This window comes from Thermobia domestica, chromosome 12, assembly GCF_964235325.1.
Source record: "Thermobia domestica chromosome 12, izTheDome1.hap1.1, whole genome shotgun sequence".
Taxonomy (NCBI): Eukaryota; Metazoa; Arthropoda; class Insecta; order Zygentoma; family Lepismatidae; genus Thermobia; species Thermobia domestica.
In genome coordinates this window covers 233,949,837-233,974,213 of record NC_137465.1, presented here as the reverse complement: position 1 = coordinate 233,974,213, position 24,377 = coordinate 233,949,837, and the positions used below count along the sequence as shown (strand labels likewise).

The following is a 24,377-nucleotide window of genomic DNA, read 5'->3' as shown; positions in this document are numbered from 1 at the left end:
AAGCCCATACAGTCTCGGTAATTGGCAATTATGTGGCGTAATTTTCGTGCGTGTTTCTTCTAGTATGTTGGTTTTCTTCAGAAGGTTGATAATTCTACGTTCATTAATGGAGGTGGGCTCTTTCTTGAGTTTTCTATAATTCGAGTCGTTAAGTAAATCCGAGATCTTCTTGTAGACTTCAGTGGGTATGAGTAATGTCGCGTTGCCTTTGTCCGCTGGCAGTACAGTATTGCTAGCGTCTTGACGAAGTTTCTTAATTAATTTTGTTCTCTTTTTGATGACTGGTCTTTGCGATATATTTTTCTGTACTGTGTGCCTCTAGTACTGACTCTGAATTCTAAAAATATATTTATAACTCAAGAAATATGGATTTTCAAATGTTTAGTTTCTTCAGTATTAATTCTAATGATACAAAGTTCCTCCCCCCATTAATCTAGCCCTTTTCTCGTTCATTTGATTATTTTCACTCCTGTGTCATACATTTTAACTTAGTCAACTTCTCTGTATTATTATTAATATTAAAAGTAGTAGTAGTATTACTTAAATCGATATTTATGATGATGGTGATCTCAAGTCGTTACGGTGTACTTATTTTACACGTCTGTTATGAAATCGGTTTCTTTACTTAACTCCAGAAAAATGTTTGACGTTTGTTGTGGTCACACTCTTATCCCCGGATTTAGCACCACGTCGTAAGTACTTACTTATTCACTAATAAGTTAAAAGTCTAAATAACAAAAATATTATATCACTTCTAATAGAATTCAGTAGTCCTGACAGGCGATAAAGAATATAAAGGTAAGACCATTACAGCATATTGTGTTGATCTTATTAAATGCATAATTAGTTATTCGCTCACGGACATAACCTTTACTTCAGTAGTACATACATTGTCTTATAAACAATTGGTCACATATAGATATATAAATAAAGATTATGAGGCGCATACTGTAAATAACTCATGAACACAAGATGAGGTATTTAAAGTAGCAGGATACCAAGTACGGAAGTACATTCGAGAAAATATTTGAAAATGCTTACAGATGATAGCGAGTGTAGGAGTACGAGTGGAGAACGAGGTGTCTTGGTTACCACATGCTGTATTATAAGTGCATCGGGAAATACATTGCCATAAGCAATGATCTCCCCTCGAAAAACCTTCAAGCCACACATGATTCGCGGTGCCCCTCCCGAAACCCTGGGGTTAGTTACTAGCTCTGGATGGATGACAGGTGAAGTTTTTCCTGTAGTGGTGAGACATTTCATTAAACACAGTGGCTCTTCAAAGGACAATCCAACCATTTTTATATATGATAATCATGAGAGTCATTTGAGTATTGAGGCGTTGAATGTTGCTAAAGAAAAAGGCGTGATTGTAGTCACTTTACCACCACACTGTAAAAGTAAACTACAGGCGTTGGATGTGTGTGTTTTATTCATTTAAAGATCATTATAATGCAGCTGTCGATTCGTGGTTGCTGCATCATCCTGGAACGCCAATGGCAATTTACGATATTGCTGCCTGTGTTGGGGTAACTCACGAACGCTCTATGACACCATCAAACAACAAATCTGGCTTTCAGACAACGGGAATTTTTCCATTCGATAGTGAAATATTCACTGCTGATGACTTTCTACCAGTTATGTTACTGATCGTGACCCTTGTGATAACTCAAATGATACAACAGCTCCAGCAATCAGTGATAGTCCCCCAATGGTAGTTTGTGCTGAAAGTGTTGAAGACTCTTCAGGTCCTAGTGTATTAGGAGCCAGGTCCTAGTGTATAGAAATAGCCATATAAACCAATAGCCCTATTGAAAGTAACACTTCCAAATTTATCAGTCCAGTCCTTTTCAAAGGATTCCCTAAAGCTGGTAAAAGCAAACGAGCTGCGACTGGTCGCACGAAAGCGTCAAGCATAATCCCACCTAATATGCCTGAGAAACAGAAAATTGAAAAGAACCTAGAAGAAAGACAATTGCGCAAACGGAAATCATCAGGTGTGTGTAAAGGTTTATTTCCTTGCAACAAGAAAAGAAACGAATATGATTTCATTTCCTCTGATAGCAACGATGAATATGACCATAACATTTCATCAAGCAGTGGTGACATAGAATTTCCTGATACGAGCCCTACATTTCCGCACGTTGATCCTAGTGGTTTTCAAGAGCTTAAACGTGATCCAGAAGTTGATGATTTTGTGTTGCTTGACTTCACGTGATCTAGAAACATTTTTTACATCGCAAAGGTTATTATGTCAAAGGACAATAATAATGATTTACAAGTTAGTTTCTTAGAAAGTGCGTAAAATATGAAGGCTACTTTTGGTTTCCTCATGTTTCAATGTAGCATTAGTTCATCTGTCCTATGTGAAAATGATATTCCCAAATCCGAAACGTTTAGAATCCACAAAGAGATTGGAATCTTTTGTGACATTCGACAATAACTTCGATTTGCTTAACATCCGTTAACTATGTAAGCGTATATCGAGCCGTAACAGTTTAAAATTATATTGTTTCGCAAGAGAAACCATAAGTTGCTTTGTTTTTATTAGTAAGACCAGGTTACTTTTTGTTTTTGTTTTTATTCCTTAGTATGTTTCACTGTGGCCCATGGCATGTCTCATTGCGGCCCTATGATGGGCCACAATGAGACAAACGGAAACTATTTTTCGATTTATCGTCACTTCCTTACTGTAACCGATATTTGTTTGGAAATACATGCTTTATGTGCACAATGAACCAAATTCTCATTATAACTTAGGTTCTTAATTTTATAGACACGATTAAACAAAATATTATTGATTTATTACTTTTTGTCTCATTCTGGCCCACCCTCCTTTATATATATTTTATTTGATGGGCTCTTTCTTAATCTACAGTCGATATTCTTGTATATTAAGTTCTCAAATTAATATTTTTATACTTATCACTTAATAAAAATTTAACAGTAGTTATAAGCATGCAGGCACTGTAACTACCTACATTAAATCATTTATATTATCATAATAATACTAACAATATCTTTCAGTGCGGATATTTGCTTTTTATTATTATTATAATGCATACTTTCAATATCAGATAATTGTGAAAAAGAGTAATAAAAAGATATTTATTGAACTGCTGCTCTGTCTCACGACGCCATCATAGTTGTTTTGTATTTTCCTGCAATCAACTCGGGTGCTGATTGGCTCCTGAATGCTCTTGAATTGCATTGTTTCGAACAGGACCGAAACGAAATTTCTTGAATGAAACTATTGAATTCAAGACAAAAATGACGTCAGTGCTGGCCTCTTTTTCATCAAATACTCTTGAATGGTCTTGAACAAGAGCCTTGTTCAAGCTTTCTTGGATCGTCTACAAGCAGTATTAGACATATACAAATTCTCTATATAACGCAACCATACTAATATAATAGCCACAAAAACCTACCTACCTTCCTCATTGGTCGGAACAAATAGCCAGTCAACGACGTCTGTTGAAGACAGCCTAAGCCAATCATAGAAACCCAAAAATATGACTACTCAACCAATAAGAGAACATTTCAAAATAACGGGAAAAACATCATGAATCAGCATTAACATATAATTCTCTTTATTTGTCAGGGGTGGTGGTATAATGACAAGGTTAAGGAATTAATAGATGGTCAGTATGAATTAGTGAATAAGAAGAAAGAAGAGATCATACAAGAAATAAAGGAAGAAAAAGGGATCAAATGTGTGTAAATGAAAAACGGAGAATACCAGTGTTAAAAGGTTTTCCAAAGTTTCACAAGAAAAAAGTGAAATTAAGACCAGTGATGGATGGTAAGAATAATTAATTTAAACCATTGGAGAGTGAATTGATACCAGTTTTAAAGTGGATAAGAGACAGGACTCATTGGTAGTTAAGGAATATAGTAAGGTAATAGACTACATAACTAATGCTGTAATTGAAAACAATTGTATTTTGTTTAGTCTGGATGTCAAAGCTGTGCTCCTGAGTTTAGGTACCATATTGCATGATATTAAGGGGCCATGGGGGAAGAAAGTATGAAAAATTTTAAACGGGAGAACGTAAGAAAAGCTCTCAACTTGTGGGATTTTAGTTTTTGTACACTGAAAAGTGACATATATAGAAGTAAGGTAGGTTTGAATATAGGGTTATCAGATATCATTATGAATGTATGCTAGAAGAAGGTAATGAAGAAGGAATGATTAGATATTTGTGTAAGTGTGTTGATGACTGTTTTGGAATTTGGGAAGAGTCTAAGGAAGGGTTATTGGATTTTGTAAAAATCATTTAGGATAAGGAAAAAGGCATAGAGTTAGAGCTTGAGTTAGAGAACGAAGGTATTCTTTGTTATTTGGATATTTTTATGAATAAAGTAGGGAGGAGAATTAGAACATAAGGGTACCAGAAAGAATGCAATGCGGGTATTTATTGTAATTAGAAAAGTAGTGTGGACATAGCACAAAATCTAATTTTATAAGGAATATGATGACACGTATTACCAACATTAGTAACAAAAATGTAGAGGACAACATTGAAGAGTTTCAAAAGCAGTTATATGAGAATGGGTATAGCAGAAGAGATATTTTTATAGCTTCTGTGGGTTTCGGGAATGATGAAATTGCAGAGGAAGGTAAAGAGGTAATATGGAGAGGTATTATTGGGTTAGGGGAGGAGATAGAAGTTCTTAAAAAGATGTTAAGAAAGCAGGATATGAGAGCGTAAAGAAAAGGCAGTAGGTAGTTTTTAATGTTAGTAAGAAGTAGAAAAGAAGATAGAAAGAAAGAAAAAGGAGAAGAAAGGTGTTAAATATCAAAATGTCTAGATTGTGATATGAAATATATTGGAGAAACGGATAAATTTTTGATTGAATGAATTAAATAACATAAGAGTGATGTAAATATAGTAGAGAAGTTAATGCTATATACGAACATGTCAAGGAAAAAGGACATAAGGTAGACTGGGAAAAAGTTATTATGTTAGAATATGAAGAAAGTATGTTTCCGAGGAAGTGGAAGGAGGCACGGCGGGTAGAAATAGGAGATAAGTACTTAATGAACTGGAGTAAAGGCTTGAGTATAAAGAATGGAGAACGCTTATTGAAAAATACAGGGGATTATTTGTTAATGTTGACTCATGATGTTCTTGTTATTTTGATAGGTTCTGTTATTGAACGCCATATTTGGGCGTCTATGATAGGCTCGAGCTATCTTCAAATGGCGTCGTTATTGACTATTTATCCTAAACAATGAGGGAGCAAGAAGGTTTTTCTGACTTGTATATTAGTTTGGTTGCATTGTATAGAGATTTAGTGTATGTCTGCTGAGATCTTGGTTAGAAGATCGAGCCCTAACATGTAAATTATTTAATTTTTATTAATAATACAGTGTTGTTTAGAAGTGCAGTGTTTTATTTCTGTTCTTATTTGCAAGACGTGCAACAATGGTGTGCTGTCAAATGGCTGTAGATTAAGTTTGAAACATTAACAGTTACTCTACGAATTCTTCACGTAGTTACATCGATTATTGCCAGATGGAGTTATAGGTGACAGGTGCAGAGTAATAGAAATTACGTGATGTATTTCATAGCAGTAATATTGAGAGTATCTGGGAATTATGCTAAATGGCTGATCGTCCGTTTTAGCGTTCTTCATCGGTAAGCCCGCTCTCGATTGCAGAATAGGTTGTAATTGCTTGTACTTTTCTTTAGTCCAATGTACGTTGATACTTTCTCCATCTTTTAGTATCGGTGACATTAAATCATGGTCTAAGAAAACGCACAACTGTAGTAATTTATATGTGCGCGCGTGTGTGTTGCACAACCTACGCAGCGGATTGATACAAAAAGAAGTCTTATCTTGATAACTTGTTTAACATCATAACAGTGAAATGTATTTTTAAATACTTGTACTAGTGAAATACTTGCCTTGTTAAGTATAATTGTAGAAATTGAAGAAAACATTTTTTTAATAATTTCTACATTACAAGTATTCCGAGTATAGTACTTTCTGTGAAAGAGAACCAAAAAATGCCAATCCTCAGAAATATATCGATGCAGAGGCTGCGGGTTTGTAAATCAGTAGAGGTCCTTTAATTTAACATTCAGTACCAAAAATCTTGGCTTGGGGTGCAAATAACACTCAGGCTTATAGGAGAATCCTTTCAGGGATAATTCTGGAAATTGGTCCTCCTAAAATTGTAATTTTAAGTAATTTTGAATGAATAGATTTTTTCGTGTATCTTCTTTTTTGTCATAGTGGAAAATATGTATTCTTGGATGAGAGTATAGCGGCTTAACTAATGATATTCTAAGATTCTAACCCCCGACTTTAGAAGAAACAGACATCAATGTTTCATCCGAACATCCTAATGAAACGTAATCCATTCGATAAACAACAACAGATATGTTCATGCACAAAAAAGTAAGTGCCATGGACAGCGGAGTAAGTACCTGAGGCCCATTAACCCTGTTAGTTATAAAGAAAATCGTTGGCTAGCAGTGAAATAGGTATTGCAACAATACTCTTCATTCGAAAGTCATGGTTTATAGTTCATCTCTTCAGCACGAAACAAGCTTTCCAGAGGTGCTCTGTAACGTACTTGAACAAATAAAATTGAGACAATGTCGAAAAATTCTCTCCACAAATCTTTCTTATCAATTTTGGAATCCTCTGGAGTGGCCCTGGGTAAAAGCACACAAACCAATTGTATCTCGAAAAATTATATAGGGAATAAGAAATGTATGTAGCAAGTTTTATTTTGATAGACGGAATACATATGAGGGAAAAGCTTTGTTTATCAATACACGATTTCCTTTCATACCTGTTCTGTCTATCAATACTAAACTTTTTTATGACAAATTTTATTAGGAAGGGGGGTGATGCAATGAAAATTATAAATAAACTCTATAAAAGAATTGAATGTTCATAGCTTCAGTACACATTCGTTTACACACTTCAGTTAATAAGGCAATCATTTTGTATAGGATACATATACTTGATATAGTAAGTGATGATATAGCAACAAGCATTAAAGTAAGTTATAGTAAATTTCCTTCCGACGAAGAGCGTGCATAGAAAAAAAGCCCCTTTTTCCTGTCGTTTCAAAATTTTTATACTGTAGCTAAGTTTTATAGGTTTAACTTCAGTATATGTCCAATTGTCTCGAGATGCTGGGTTAATGGCAAAAATTTTGTGGCTCATACAAGATTTTTAACACTTCCGGCTTTAGTAGAGAGGTTAGTGCTTTTAAGTTATAAGTAGGTACTGTAGTTTCCAAACATATTCGTTTATGCTTGTACCCAGCATCGCTTCGCGCCTGCTCCCTACGTGACCAGCCCCGGAAGTTTCGTCCAGCCTTAAGAGGAATATATACTAATTATTATTGAGTTGTTGCATGTTTTACGCATCAATAATATTTTCAATGTATATCAGTTGGCAAGCATATTGATCTGTACGATTATTTGGACATGCACCAAAATAATAATACTCTAGATTAGATTAAGATATTATTTTAAGAAAGGAAAATGAAATGCAATAATATCATAAAATAGATCACAGCTCGTAAAACAGGGTGGATTGATTTAAATAAGTCTGATTTAAATTACTTGATTTTTTTTACAACAAAATCTGATTTAAATCAAATTCCGAAATAAATTAATAGAAAGTGAAAATAAGTAAAATCTCGCTTGTGTTCTGTTATTTCGATTATGGAAGTTAATCAAAATGTAATGAAACTCAAATATAAAGTATGTACACTATAGTATGAAAACAAGTATCATGCAGTGAATGATGAGGGAAAATCCCGTTTTGAATTTGGAACGGAGCAATCCTCCTTTCTCCTCATAGTAAGATTGGGTTTGGGTTTTTAAAATTTTAACTATTCCAACGGGAAAATAACCATGGACATTTAAGACGAAAATTCTTTTGTGTGCGTACCTGTTTGTTTAATCCCAGATAATACGGTGTATTTAGAGAGTTCCTATTCCCTCTCCGAATTTTGTTTAAATCGTATAACCTTAGGCTAAATTTATGTATTTTATGCCGCAAGCTAGTTCCGATTTTTAAAAAATACGCCCCTGCCAAATATCAGTAACTTTTGTGAAAAAAAGTGTCATTTTGATAAATGTTGCTGTACTTTTTCCTTCCTTCCTGCTAATTAACAAAATGGAAGATTGTCATAATTTTTTGATATGTTATAGGATTGCACTATGTAGCTTTAGGGTTCCTTTCTCAAAAACCTAATATATTTTTATTAGATATATGATGAAAGTCACGGCAATCAATATACAATAAAAGTTTAAAAAAAAATATTTGAAATTTTAACGGTTGTTCTACCTAAGTCACTATTTTTTAATTTAGGAGTTGTTTCAAACGTATCGTAATATACGTTAAAACATATATTAAACATAAGAAAGCGTCATTTATGAACTATTACGCATTATAAATTCGACATTTGAATACTTTTTCTAATTAGACGTAATGCTCGCTTCAACTGGTAGGTGTCACTACATGCATTTTCCCTTCCTTCCCTTTCTTTTTGGCAATAGCTGAAGTTGGGAAAGGGTGGGTGCGTGGAAACTTCTGTTGAAAGTTAAACGAGAAGGAATATGTGAGGAGAAATTCCAGCTTCATTTTCGGAAACACAAAATTCTGACCGCCAGACCAAACCAGAGTTTTTAAGTTTTTCCTTTTTTATACGTAAACGGCAAAGGATGTTACACAATCACCGTAAGGAATGTCGTATTTTATAAAACCAAAGTTTGATATTTTTCACTCTTTTTCATTTTATATTATTTATTTATTTTCTACAAATTTCCTTTGTAATAGGAAAGTAATTAGCATGTTAGCTGTAACATTCAGTATACCAAAATATCAATTATTTTCATGCATTTGTGTCGGAGAGAGTAAGGCAACCTATTTTACCCTATACATTATAATGGCTTTAGTACAGCCTTAATGCAGGTTTCTAGACCTGATTCCATTTCGTCTTATTTCACCTAGCTTCGTAAATGTTCTCAATATGCGGGATCAACTCCAAATTTTTTGATTATTCTTGTTGGAATCGAATTCGGAACCACGCTCACATCACGTAGGATAATATCCGGATGAAGGAAATGGTTTTAAGTAGCCCATATAGGAAGGAGACATATCAGTCTACTCTGCTTATAGAGATGATCATCCGCGTAGTGACTTTACCTTTGAAGGTTCCGTATTAAAATGTTTCCTGAGTACCCTCTAATTTTCTTACGTTGTTTCGGGGGCACAGTGGTTCAGAAGTAAAGCGCTTACTTCTGGTGGATGGGATTCTTGGTCCCGGTCAAATAAATTTGTGGTGGACATGTTGTCCATGTTTTTTTTCGGAGTACTTCCGTTTCCTCCCAATTTTCATCCCACCAATTCAACCATTAATTAACTTGCTTTAATCCTCGTTTCCCTTAGCCTAACGGGCATAATCATGGGCATAAAAAAAGGAAAAAGAAAGAAAGAAAGAGTAGTGGTTTCCATAACCTAGTTTGATCTACTAATCCTCATAAACATGATTTAGATTTTTTTAAAGTAGTAGCTTTCAGAAAAATTAAACTGTATAATTGTGCATGTTCGGCCGGTATTGTATATATATATATTTTTTCTATCTATCTGTACAATTGTGTAGGTCAGTGCTGAAAGGGTTAAAGATGGCTATTAACAAGCAGGAAAAAAACGTTAAATTTTGAATAACTTATTTAGCGTGAGATGAACGAAAAGAAAGTTTACGTGCTATATATATATATATATATATATATATATATATATATATATATATATGGTTAACATTTACAATAGGAAGACATCACATATTTTTGCACAAATAACGAAATTGATACGTCTACGATAGGCGGATCACGTCGCTTGCGTCAGTGCATGTGAACTGTAAAACTTTTGTGAAAAGTTGGTATGTCAAAAACGATAAGATAATATTATACAATACGATATCCTAAGAATGGCTGATATTAATCCAAGTTGGCATTGTTTAATGCAAAATGGTATCCAGTTGAGAAGTTAAATATATTAGGTGTGGCACTTCGGGTTTGGCTAATCACTGAGTGAATGAGTTTCGTATATTTTTAAATGTATACTAAAGTTTAAAGTGAAGTAAATATTTTACTTTTTGAGCCTTTAATATTTGCTGCTAAAATTACTCAGTGAAAATTACTATGAAAACTTCAAATGATGGTCACGTTTTTTGCAAATATTTGACTCTTTCTCATTCACAATTCCTCGAACGTGTGCTCTCTACCTTGTACCGGCTTGTAACCAGCAGAACAAACACCTGATCACGAGGGTGCTACCTCTGCATCAGAATGTGCAGAAAACCAATGCCTAACCTCAACTTCGAAATTTCTACAGATCGTTCAGTAAATTCAACCGGGAGCAAGCTTATGCTTATTGTCCCTGGTTCAGAATTTGTGCAGGATCTTGATCTTAACTCGCACTTTAGTGAGATGTGGACTAGTTTCAAGACGAATTTATGCGAAGAACATATACCTTGACAGATAGTATAAACAAAATGTATACTTTCTTCGAAATGCGATGGTAAAATCGGGAAAAATTTTTTTCACAATTTAATTTAAATGTTAATTATTATTATTATTTTGTAATTTTTACGTTGTAAGGATTTATAAATGTGCAGTTTTCATGACAACATTAGACATATAGTATTATGTAAATTTTATTCCCCCTAGTTTGTGTTTAAAGAAGGTGTATTATGTTTAACGCCGTTAAAAGTACGTAGATATACGACGTGAAGAGTGTCCCTAAGTGTTCTTCCGTGAGTACTGTATTGTAGTGACGCGAGAATGAAACAGGTAATATTAATGTGAATTACGGAGGAAGAAATAGTGATTCTTCAATATTTTTTCCCAAAAAGTACGAGGATATACTTTTCCATATAAGTAAAGAAGCACGTTCGGAAAGAATAAAGTCGTTGCTTGAAAGAGAAATGATGGAATTACTTTGTTTCCCAGTAAGTAGTTTTTAAGTCGTATACTACAAGCTTTCTTGCTGTTTTTGACGTTGCTCTTGTTAAAACATCTAAAGAAGTGTATAAGTTGATTTGAAGTTTACAGCTTAATTTCTCAATATCTACTTGAAAATGTAGGTTTCCTAAAATTTCTTGTATGCTAGCAAAATTGTGATCACTTGAGTTCTGTACATGCATGGTGGAGTTCTGTACATTGCATATTAATTTTATATCATATGGTAAATTTATGTATTAAGAAATTTGCGGAAGTTGCCCGTTTTCATCTCGTAAAGCGTAGATCACTTACTCACTGGTATTGAGTAAAGTTTTTTTTTATGACAAATTTCACCTCCTAAACATGAGCCACTCATCAGATATGTAAAATTTAAATCTGTTCTCTTACTCGTAGGATCTTCATTCTAGTGACAGCAACGTAAGAAAGGAAAAAAAGATTTCTAAATGAGATACATGTCTGGCTAACTGCAGTATAAAATTTAATTTAAATCGATTCAGCCATTTCTTTAGCTAGATTAGGTTGATGTCAAATTTGTGTACTGAGGTGTAATATGCAGGTTGTTCGTCTTCTCTCTCTTGAATATTATATTTCCCAAAACACTGCTGCACGCGACAATTTTTTAAAAGTAACAAAGCTAGTGTGCCAACTGTCCTTTTTCTATCAAGAGAGACCAGTCAGATTATAATTTTTCACGTACAAATTTAATCCTTTTCCCGTCTTTATGATACCCATTTGAATGAACGTAACGTAATAAAATGCCACATACATGTAGGCGCTCAACATATCAAATAATTTATTTCAAACAGTCCAGCTTCCTGTCTTTTATAATGTGATGCATAACAAATTTCTTCAATTTTTCGGAATTCAAAATGTAGCATTTATCTTCACACGCCCTTTCTACTTTTAACGTAGAAACAATAATGACTAGAGTTTCACGATGCTAATAACAATCCAGGGACATTGCAAACACCTTGTAATAGCAGGATTCCAAACCCACTATATATATTTCGATTTCTGCGAATGGCATTACACCAGGTTATGAGAAATTTAAATTCTATGTTTTGAGCACAAACGTACAAGCACTAGTAATAATCTAAGGGTGACGAGGGTGCTAATGTTTGGCCACATTACCTTAACGTGGAATTCTGGAATCCTAATATCATGTATTTCAAAAAAAATAAAGCTCACTAAATTATGGTCTCTATATACATTTTTGTAGCAAAGCTTTTATAGTTTCATATTCTACATTTTATAGTTACATCTGCATATTCTACAAATTAGTTAATTATATGCCTTACTGTTCAATGATATTCAGTTATTTTTATTGCAGTTATTTTCCTTGACACGTACAGTAGAATATTTTCTACATGAAACTTTAGTTGAAAGCTTTCGTTTAAATTTGGGTAGTTGCACAGGTGTCTCTTAAAGGAACTGAGTCCCTTTCCCGAAATCCCCACGCTTAAGTAAGTTTTGCCAAATTTTATGGCAACTTTAAAACTTTTAATACCATTAATACTATTATTATTATTATTACTGAAGTGTTGTTAATTTAATGGTTCACCCTGTTCCACCCACCTCCCGCTTTGTAGACATTGTGCTGAAGAAACAACGTGCGTGTAGGTTTTCTCCGGGTTCCACTTCCTCCCACTTTGTTTATTCCAATATTTCTTTCATTCTCGTCATCGAAGTCTTCTGTAGGTTAGGCGGCATAACCATTACTTAAAAACAAATTTTCTTACGGGTCTTGTGAGTCCATTATCCCTACTTTCTACATGAAATTTGCGTCGAAACTGTCCGTTATAATGTTTAGCTAGTTGTAGAGGGTATGTCCTGATGCACGGCCTCCTGAGGGTATGTCGTATGCAGAGGGTATGTCCTGATGATCCAGACACTTCTCTCCAATCCCGACTATTTTGTAAACTTGGCCTTTTGTTAGGTCGATTTTGCAGATTTTAATATGTGCTCTCTTATGAAATTTGTCTTCTATATTATTATTATTATCACTGAATATTTGAGACCTCAATATTTCGTCGTATTCCAATGCGAATAACCATACTGAAGTTAAGAAAAATGAAAAGAATTTTTTGGATCCTCTATAAGGATGGATTGCCTTATAAGAGATACTTTGGAAGGAAAAGAGGGGGAAAGAAGGTGTCAGCTACTGGCAATATGAAAATCGAACCTTCGGAAGTGTTAACAGAAACTAAGTAGGATTTGTCTTCATCACCATACATAGTAACACCCTTTCTTTGGGTAAAAGACATTGGATTATGTGTGCGTTATAATGATATTTTATCAAAATATGCAACCAAATATATAAAAGAATAGTTCCCATTTACCAATTTTTGTTGAACGAATATATGGAACGTGTTGAAAATGAGGAACAAAAATATTATTATTATTTGTAGTAAGAGGGGTAGAATTTAAAATCAATTCCACCACGACGTTTTAGACAAATTTATGACTCATACTTGCCCTGAAGGTGATCCGTTTGTATTCATTAATTGTTTGTGAAACACGCAAAGTTTTCAGAAAGTAGGAATCGAGATTGTAGACTGTGACGTCATATAATTAGTTTTTCCTCTGTGAAGGAAGTCGTTTGAATTCTAACATGTAAGAACGTGAGAAATTGACTTTTTTCATGTTATTATACACAAGAAATATCATAATTTTAAATTATATAATTTTTCTTAATTTCCTCGCAGGGAATCGAATAGCGGTCCCCTAACTCACGAAACGAATGCTCAGGCCACTACCCTAAGAATTCTCTTTTAAGTAAGAATCAAGAAACACTCGTCTATGTAGCAAATTGCAAACGTTTACGAATCCAATATTTTATTAACAGTAAAACACTGATTTCGGTCATGATAAAATACTGTAGTCGAGAGAATTCAAGTTTAATTTTTTTTTAAAAAAAAGACCGAAAGTATATCCGTAACTTATCTCATTTATATTCGGTTGTTCTCGTTTTACAGATATTTCCAGTAACCTTGAACGACAGGGTCACGAACACAGATACAACGAGCTCATTTAATATTTCAAAGCCTCTACCACCGGGTATCAAAACTGAGACTCCGCCTATTAAACTATATGATTGTTGGGGTATCTGGTTCGTTCCCAAGGCTAGTAAGCTTGAAACGGACAACATTGTGCTTGTGGATTTTCTCAGGACACTCCCACTTTCTCATTCCACCAATTCGTTCATCATGATTCACTTGCTTTAATCCTACTCTTCCTCAACCTAACAGGCATAATCGTTGCACATTAATCGTAAAGATTATATTTTCAAGCTGTTAACCCAAAAGAATCCGAACCAAAAAACAGTTGTACTTTCTATTGCTCACTAACGTGTTTTCACAATATATATATATATATATAAAGAAAAACTTTGAGGAATCGTAATTCCATTCAAAAGTGAAACAGCAGACTCAAAATACCTTAACCTAAAACGAGACCATTATATATCGTTTGGAACTTTGAAAATATATGCTGATATTCTTAAAAGTGGCAATATAGTGTCTCTTTTCAAACAAAACTGAACCAAATTACTGTTCGTTTTCTGAAATAAAATTACACATTCTGTTTCAAGTTGAAACCGAACCCAAACCAGTTAACCTAAAGATGGTCTTAGTGAATGAAACCTTGACCAATGACCCACGACCCACCACTCACCGTGAACCTCTGACCCACTCCGACCCACCAATCACCATGAAGCACTCACATATCAAAACGCATCATCATCAACTCTGACACATGATGCACGGCCTCTTTACCGACTAAAGGGTTTACACTTGTGAAACCAAGTTGTGAAATTCTAACTAATCGGAGTTTGAATTTCTACCATCAATCGCTCAAACACCATTCTGTTACAATAACGATGGATCTGACCTTTACGATGTAAAATGGTAAAGTGTTTGTCGTGGGTAAAATTACGATGAATTTCAATTAAATTGTCATGGTCTAATTATTTCCTTGTTGAATTTTCGATACTTTTCAGTTGAAAAATGGATTAAATTTTTTAAGTCCCAAATCAAGGGCGGTAGACCAACGCACAGAAGCTTATATTACAAATTTTATCTCGTTTTTTCTCACAACTTTATCGGTTGATTGCCTTGTGCTGTAAGCGCTCCATATAAAAAAGCAAGCTTCAGCAATTAATGTAGTAGAAACCGCTTGGTAACCAGGGGTGGATCCTGGGGAAAGTACGCCCCACAGAAGAGGAAAAGGTCCTCAGAACAAGAAATTTCCTTATTTTGTATATAAAAATAAATCCCAGAGCGTAAAGCTCTTAAATGTAGCTCTATGTGTCAGTATTACAACCCACCGCCCCAGCAGAAGTTCGTCCTGGATCCGCCCCTGATGGTAAGCATATATGGATATATGATGCAAAGCTCGATTGTTTGTGTCTCAACTAATATCGATCGTTTTCGATTATTTTTACAAACTAACCCAGTATCAATTTACAATATTTACAAAGTGGCGACCCTCGCAATAAAGGAGAAGTTTAGAAAATGGTAGGAGATGTTCTGTTAGTTTTCAATAAAGAGTTAATATAGTGAATTTCAGCTCCGTAAGTTGAACGGCTTGTAAGTTTTTTTCTTGCAAAAATTCGGATTTCCACTATACTTTAGGATATTATTATAATGAAAGCAATATGATAACATCCAAGTTTGAATCAAGGCCTAACTATATACCGAAGTTCATTTAATTTGACTTCAATTTGGCCGTAAGGATTAGGCACACTAGTTACTCCTTTCCTTATATATTAATTTATATATCGCAGTGATTCAAAAATGTATTTTTTGCTGTAGTTAGTTCCTCTAAAAACGCATAGTTTCGAAAGCCGAGTAGTAGTATAATTCATATTGCTATTATTACAATTACAAATATCGATATCCAAGAATACCTCACGCTGTTTTTTTTTTTTTTTCATGTAGAGATACTCATCTCAGGTAAGTAAACAGAAACAAGTGAAAAAGGGAAATGTAGGCCTTGAAAGTAAAACGTAGACAAATTCTCCCGTCTTCAGAAGCATAATTTTAAATCACGCTCAACCCTAGTCATAGGAGGTGGTTAGTTGCAGTTATCAGTTTCTCGCCACGTAGGGTATATAAATACAGCAGAAAAAAAATAACTGTTACTGTCGGTCTTCGTAGTTGTGCGTATTGGCGCAATGCGCTAGAAATTATAATTTCTTTTGGCGGGGGTTCAAGCCCGGGCCAAGATTTTTTTCTATTTTTATAAAAAAAATACTCAAATTGTGATTTACTTACGTGTGCAGTTTTGCTATACGATTCTACTGTATAAGTAGAAGTAGAAGAAGAAGAAGTGGTAGTAGTAGTAGGAACGGATTAGAAACCCCGCATGGCTCATTTTGTTCCGCCTTATCTGCCATGATATAAATATTACCTCAACTGCTTCTTCAATTTTCTTCAACCCCAACAAAGTGGCAATTTTCTTCTGTTACCATTATAATACAAAATACATACACCAGAAGGTTTGGATCAGGCCCGCAACCAGCCACAGAGATTTAGGGGGTCGATGAATATTTTAAGAGGAGAACAAGTGATTAAAATTATCTTACACATATCTAAATTGTGTTTCCTGTGTTGAGGTATGCAGGTGCCACGGAAAGTTTAGGGGCCCACGCCCCCTATCTTCCCTCTGGTCGGGCCTGGTTTGGAGAATCACAAACTGCAACGAATGAGAAACGTGTTTTTAGTTTCTATGGTTAAAATCGAGTGTTAAAAGAAACATGCAGTTCAGACGGTGCTGTCTACAATATAGTGAGCAGAGTGGGTCTGTGCGTGGTGGGCCATGGTGAGTGATGGGTCGCAATGGATCACATGCTGTTGGCCCACGATCACTGACTCGCCGACTCACAAACTTACAACAACTCTAGCACTTTTCAGAATATCCGTACATATTTTGGAAAAGTTCCAAACGATATGTGATGGTTTTAACTTAGATTAATGCATTACGGGCCTTCTGTTTCACTTTTGAATGGAATTACGTTTCGCCTTGATTTTTTCTACATTTTTTTTGAAAAAAAAACGTTAATGAGCAATATAAAATACAACTGTTTTTCGATTTGGATTGGTTTGGGTTAATAACTTGAAAATGAAATCGTTACGTTTAATGTCTGACGGTTATACCGGTTTGGTTAAGGAAGGCTATGATTGATGCAAGTGAACTATGATGGACGAATTGGTGAAATGAAAATGTGCGAATGGCCGGAGAAAAGCCATGAACTCGATGTTGTCCGTCTCGAGCTTACTTGCTTGGGAACGAACTATGCACCCCAACCATCAGATAATTTAGTAGGCGGGGTCTCAGTTTCGATTCCCGATGGGAAAGTCTTTGAAATATTACATGTCTTCGATGTATCCCTGTTCAGGTTAACTGGAAATACCTGTAAAACGAGAATAACCGAATATAAATACATACATTACGGAGCTAATTTCGGTCCTTGTTTAAAAATTTAAACGTGAATTCTCTGGACTACAATGTTTTATCATCAATAAAATATTGGAATCTTAAACGTTTGCAATTTGCTACATAGGCGAGTGTTTCTTGACTCTTACATAAAAAGAGCAGTCTTAGGATAATGGCTTGAGCATTCGCTTCGTGAGTTAGGGGTCCGCGGTTCGATTCTCTCCGAGGATATTCAGAAAAATAATATAATTTAGAATGTTGATATTTTTGATGTATAATGAAATGAATAATAGTCAATTTCTCTCGTTCTTAAAAGTTAGAATTCAAACGACTTCTTTCACAGAGGAAAAACTAACAACATGACGTCACAGTCTACAGTCTCGATTCCTACTTTCTGAAAACTTCACATGTTTCGTAAACAATTCGTGGATACAAACGGCTCATCAATCAGGCGTAGTATGAGTCATGAATTTAACTGAAACGTCATTGTGGAATTGTTTCTAAATTCTTCCCCTCTTACTACAAATAATATTTTCGTTCCCCATTTTCTACACGTTCCATATATTCGTTCAACGAAAATTGGTAAATGGGAACTATTCTTTTTATATTTGTTTGCATATTATGTTAAAATATCAATATAAATCATACATAATCCAATGTCTTTTACCCAAAGAATGGGTGTTACATCGAAAGGGTATCGTGATAAAGACATATCCTACTGAGTTTCTGTTAAGGCTTCCGAAGGTTCGATTTTCATATTATCCAGTAGCTGACACCTTCTTTTCCCTCTGTTTTCTTTCCACAGTATCTCTTATAAGACAATTCATTCTTATAGAGTGTCCAAAAACTTTATTTTCATTTCCTTATCTTCCGTATGCTTATTTGCACTGGAACAGGACTTAATATTGAGATCTCAAATATTCAGTAATAATAGTAATAATATAGATAACAAATTAGGTATGAAAGTACATTATATTAAAATCTGTAAAATCGCCGTATCGTTAGGTAGAAGTTACAAAATAGGCGGGATTGGAGAGACGTGTCAGGACATATCCTCTGCATACGTCCCTACAACTATCTAAATATTAAAACAAAAGTTTAGAGGCAAATTTCGTGTAGAAGTCAGGGATCCTGAACTCCGAAGAGCTGTAAGAAAATTTGTTTTTAAGTTATAGTTATGCCGGCTAAGCTAAAGAAGACGTCGATGATGAGAATGAAAGAAATATTGAAATAAAGAAATGGGAGGAAGCGGAACCCGGAGAAAACCTATACACACTTTGTTTGTTCAGCACAATACCCACTACCCGGGGAGGGGCCGCGGTGGCTCCGTGGTAGAGCGTTCACCTCTGGTGCTAGGGGTCTCGGGTTCAAACCCTCGATCAAACCTCGCGCTAAGTGAACTTTGTGATGGACAAACACCGTGTGCGTGGGTTTTCTCGGGGTTCTCCCGTTTCCTCCCACTTTCTTCATTCCACCATTTCATACATTACTCATCATCACCGTCTCCTTTAGCCTAACCGGCATAACCGTGGGATGTAAAACTCAAAAATTTCATTTCCACTACCCGGGAGCTGGGTGAAACAGGGTGAACCAACACTTCAGTAATAATAATAATAATAATAATAATAATAATAATAATAATAATAAGAAGAAGAAGAAGAAGAAGAAGAAAAGTTTTAAAGTTACAAAACTTACTCAAGTGTAGGGATTTCGGGGAACAGGTTCCATACCTTCATGAGATACCTCTGCAGCTACTCAAATTTAAACGAAAGCTTTTCACTAGAGTTTCATGTAGAAAATATTCCACTGTACGTTATAAGGGAAATAACTATAAAAAAAACTGAATATCTTTGAACAGTAAGTCATATAATATACTAACCTTTAGAGTTTGCACATGTAATTATAAAAGGTTTGCTACAAAAATATATACACAGACCATAATTCAGTGAGGTCTGAAATACAAAGTAACAAAATCACGTATAAGATTCAGTCAAGAGACCATTTGTTACTTAAAAAGGGGCATACATTATTTCGAGAAATGAGATAAAACGAAAAATGTTTACGATAATTTTTGTCTCGTCTCGATTCTCATCTCCAAAGTGAGACGATGATTTGAATTAGCCTTCTCCTGTGTCGAATGTTAAGTCTCATCCCGATATGACCTGAGCGATCATAAGTTTCTAATTTTTAATCTTCTACGAGATAATTCTTATTAGTAGTATTATTATTCCTGTAGATTTGATAGTTCAAGTATTGTAACATCCGAGTATTCAAATTTCTGAAGATAATAAAATGTGTGTCATCGCCGATCAATCGCCATCATAATTCCTGAAGGAAAAATGCTGGACCTGGATTCGATCCAGGAACATCCAGATTACTGGTCAAGCGCCTTGACCACTGAACCACGATCACTATGCGGCAAGTGATTCGTCCTTAGTCGATTACGTTATGTTTCTGTGCCTCCGCTTGGAAAGTTTTGTTACTTTTCTTCGTTTTAAAAAGTCTTTCGTGTTTCTTTTATAACAATATATAAGTGAGTAATCTTCGGCAGAGTTTACATTTATAGCTTGGGTTATTCTTAAACCTTTGGTTCACACTGTGTTTCTTCTGCACACGAAACTACAGATGTCACAGATTTAATTATCATACTGTGCACATGTTTCGAAGCAGTCGCCATTACCTGGCCAAAGATTTATGTCCGCTAGTATACAAATGATTGTTCAATTTGACACATTAAGACAAATTACATCCTCTTCTTTGAGAGTAAAGATATATGAATACTTCTCAATGGTACTCCCTGTCATATTTCTAACGTATTTCATTTAATAGAACAAAAATAAACTTAATTTTATCATGAAATATAGCGAATGATTTCATTTTTTGTTGGTACTTCGTTATTATCTCCATTCACATTTCCTTGTTTCTTGAAATTCTTGCAGGCAGGACAGCGTATTTGGTTTTCACGGAGAAGGGAATATGTTTATTACATTAAAAGAGGCCATTTCTTATTCAGATGAGCAATCTTATACTTCGAAGCAGTTTGGCAAAGGATTTAATCGATCACGTTTGTCAAGACATACGTTAAGACAGGCAAGTGAAAAGCGTCAAACGTACCAAAAGAGTGATAAACGCTTTAGTCAAAGTTCATCTTTTTCGAACGGTAATTTGGTGCAAACAGGTGAGAAATCCCACACCTCCGGAGTGTGCGGAAAGGAATTTAGTGTGTGTTCATGTTTGGGAAAGCACACGTTAATCCACACAAGTGACAAGCTACACACATGCAAAGAGTGTGGTGAGGCATTTAATCAACGTTCACGGTTGGTTAGACAAATCTTAATCCACACAGGACAAAAACATCATAAATGCGAAGAGTGTGGTAAGGCATTTAATCAACGTTCAAGTTTGGCTACCCACATGTTAATCCACACAGGAGAAAAACCTCACAAATGCGAGGAGTGCGGTAAGGCATTTAATAAACGTTCAAATTTGGCTACTCACATGTTAATCCACACAGGAGAAAAACCTCACAAATGCCAACAGTGTGGTAAGGCTTTTAATACACATTCAAGTTTGGCTACACACAAGTTAATCCACACTGGAGAAAAGCGTTACACATGCGAAGAGTGTGGTAAGGCATTTAATCGACGTTCAAGTTTGGCTACACACATGCTAACCCACACGGGAGAAAGACATCACAAATGCGAAGAGTGTGGTAAGGCATTTAACCAACGTTCACATTTGGCTACACACATCTTAATCCACACAGGAGAAAAACGTCACAAATGCGAAGAGTGTGATAAGGCTTTTAATCAACGTTCAAATTTGGTTACACACATGTTAATCCACATGGGAGAAAAACATCACAAGTGCAAAGAGTGTGGTAAGGCTTTTAATCAACGTTCAAGATTGGCTACACACATGTTAAACCACACCGGAGAAAAATCTAACTTATGCCAAGAGTGTGGTAAGGCTTTTAATACACGTTCAAGTTTGGCTAAACACATGTTAAACCACACAGGAGAAAAACTTCACAAATGCGAAGAGTGTGGTAAGGCTTTTAATACACGTTCAAGTTTGGCTAAACACATGCTAATCCACACAGGAGAGAAACCTCACAAATGCGAAGAGTGTGGTAAGGCTTTTAATCAACGTTCAAATTTGTCTAAACACATGCCAATCCACACAGGAGAAAAACCTCACAAATGCGAAGAGTGTGGTAGGGCTTTTAATCAACGTTCAAATTTGGTTACACACATGTTAATCCACATGGGAGAAAAACATCACAAGTGCAAAGAGTGTGGTAAGGCTTTTAATCAACGTTCAAGATTGGCTAAACACATGCTAATCCACACAGGAGAGAAACCTCACAAATGCGAAGAGTGTGGTAAGGCGTTTTATCACCGTTCAAGTTTGGCTACACACATGTTAATCCACCCAAGAGAAAAGAGTTTCACATGCTAAGAGTGTGGAAAGACATTTAGTCTACGTTCAAAAATAATATCGCACTTGTTAAACCACACAGGAGAATAAGATCATAAATGCGAAAAGTGTGGTAAGGCATTTAATCAACGTTCAAATTTGGCTACACACATGCTAATCCTTACCAGAAAAGAAGGTTACAAATGCCAAGAGTGTGGAAAACGATTTAGTGTTCGTTCAAATTAAAAATCGCACATGTTAACCCATAGAGTAGAAAAACATAGCACACGTGAAGAGTGTGGTCAAGAATTTTGTTTACCTAAACACATGTTAATTCTCAGGAGAAAAACATCATAAATGCGAAGAGTGTGGTAAGGCATTTAATCACCGGTCAAATTTAGTTAGATTTTAATACACACAAGAGAAAAGCATTACTTATGCCAAGTGTGTGGTTAGGCTTTTAATCGGCGTTCAACTTTGGCTACACACATGTAAATGCACACAGGAGAAAAACATTACACTTACCAAGAGTGTGAGAATGTATTTGATCGACGCTCAAATTTGGCTACACCCATTTTAATCCACAGTTGAGAAAACCGTTACACGTGCTAAGTCTGGTGAATGATGTAGTCCACGTTCGTAGGTCACAACGCACATGTTATCCATAAAGGAGCAAAGCTACACACATGCCAAACGTGTGATAAGACGTTTAATCAACGGTCAAGTTTGGCTAATTCCATGTTTATTTGCACAAAAGCAAAATATTACGCATGCCAAGAGTGTGATGGGGGATTTAATCAACATCCAAATTTGGCTACACACATGTTAATCCAGACAGGGCTAAAGTACTACACATATCGAAAGGCATTTAATGGACGTTCAGTTTTGGCTACAGATATGTTAATCCAAACAGAAGGAATATCTCACGCGAACAAAAGATGTGGAAAAATATATAATTTACGCTCAAACGTAGCAAAACATTTCAATACACAAATGAAAAAACATGCAAAGAGCGTAGCGTGGCATTTACTTAATGTTCACACATATCAAAGCACATGTTAATCCAGATAGGACAGAAATCTGAAACGGGCGGGGAGTGTAGAAAGATATTTGCTGGCAGTTCACATTTTGCAAATCGCATGTTAAAGCGCACAGCTGAATAACCAGGCGCATGTGGTAGGTGTCCAAAAGGATATAGTTTGTATTCTGCTTTAGCAAGACATGTTACTAGACATAACAAAACGATTTGGCGCACTCACAAGTTGTTAAGTTTTGGTAGAAATGTTAAGTGCACGATATATATATATACTGCGATAGAGGTCTACAATAGTATTACATAATAAACGGATCAGACATCGTTAATTCCTTCAAATGACGTCTCTGCCCTTGGTAACGGAATATAGGTCTAGAAGAGAAGTTGGTTACGTCCGTATTTGGATGGAGATGTTACGGCAAATTCTACATTGCGAGCGGCGCTTCTGCTTTGCCGCCACACGGAGTGCTGCATAGTGAAAAGATGGCTGACGCCGAGAAAGGTTTCAGTGACGATTCCACAAGTGAATACTTATCTCAAGATATAGGCTTCGAATTAAACAAAAAGAAATCACATTTTGGCTCGCTCTGACGGCAGATCGGCCGTCCACCCTCCACTACCAAATTTGGGATTGTACTGAACCGGAAATAATTAATGTCTTTGATAATTTTCTAGCAGAGGATTGATATGTTTGAGACGCGAGATATTGCTTTAGGATAACACCTAATTTCATAATCCAGATTTATAAGTGGGGACACGGGCTGTTTTCCTAAAACTGGGAAAACAGGTTTCCTTGAAACATCTATCAAAAATGAGCGAAAGTGGAAAAAAAAAAAGACGATGTCGAACGCAGAAGGTCTGGCTTATGTGGTTTTGGCCAGAAACTCTTATGCCGGAGAGAAAATAAGAGTAACTCATCCTCCAGAGGAGTGAAAGATAAATGAGATAAAGTGGACGAGCAAACGGATTGAACAGGGAAGTACGTTGATTATGCATTTGAGAATTTGTTATAAAAGTATTCATGAAAATTTTCTCTTCTTTCTTCATATTCTGCACCTGATACATCATTGTATGTCAAAAGAGGTATGCTAGAAGTTTTAGACCTAGATCATATAAGAGAACAAAGTTGTTGATGCTGGTGTCTGATTTTTTAAAAATATAGTCTAGGTATTTACTGCATCTCAATTGCTTTTTTATACAAAGTCCTACATCAGAAATTCCTTTTAAGATATATATTCATTTGGAAGTGAACGCCACAGTTCCCAAGCCTTTTTTCGGAATGTGTGGCGACTCTGTTTGCCGTGCCATGTTGGCAATTTCCTTGTATTTGCTATTTTGAAAAGTACGAAATCTTTATTGTTGTACTAGAAACATCGGCGAAAGAATCCAGTGCCTCGTCTATTGTTCCATCTAGTAAAAGTGTCCATTGTAAAATAGGGATGGCCAAAAATTTTCGGATCCAGTGAGATCCGGATCCGGACCTA

The 24,377-nt window shown here is 35.4% G+C and overlaps 1 protein-coding gene across 1 annotated transcript in view; it reads left to right on the top strand.

The window, feature by feature from the left end:
- Positions 1 to 24,072, top strand: part of LOC145667123 (uncharacterized) — a 43,390-nt gene extending 19,318 nt beyond the window's left edge. Inside the window, exon 4 of the mRNA XM_081734867.1 lies at positions 20,381 to 24,072. Within this exon, the coding sequence (XP_081590993.1) occupies positions 20,381 to 21,902 (1,522 nt within the window). The 3' untranslated portion in view covers positions 21,903 to 24,072. The remainder of the gene's footprint in view (positions 1 to 20,380) is intronic.
- The last annotated feature ends 305 nt before the right edge of the window (positions 24,073 to 24,377 follow it).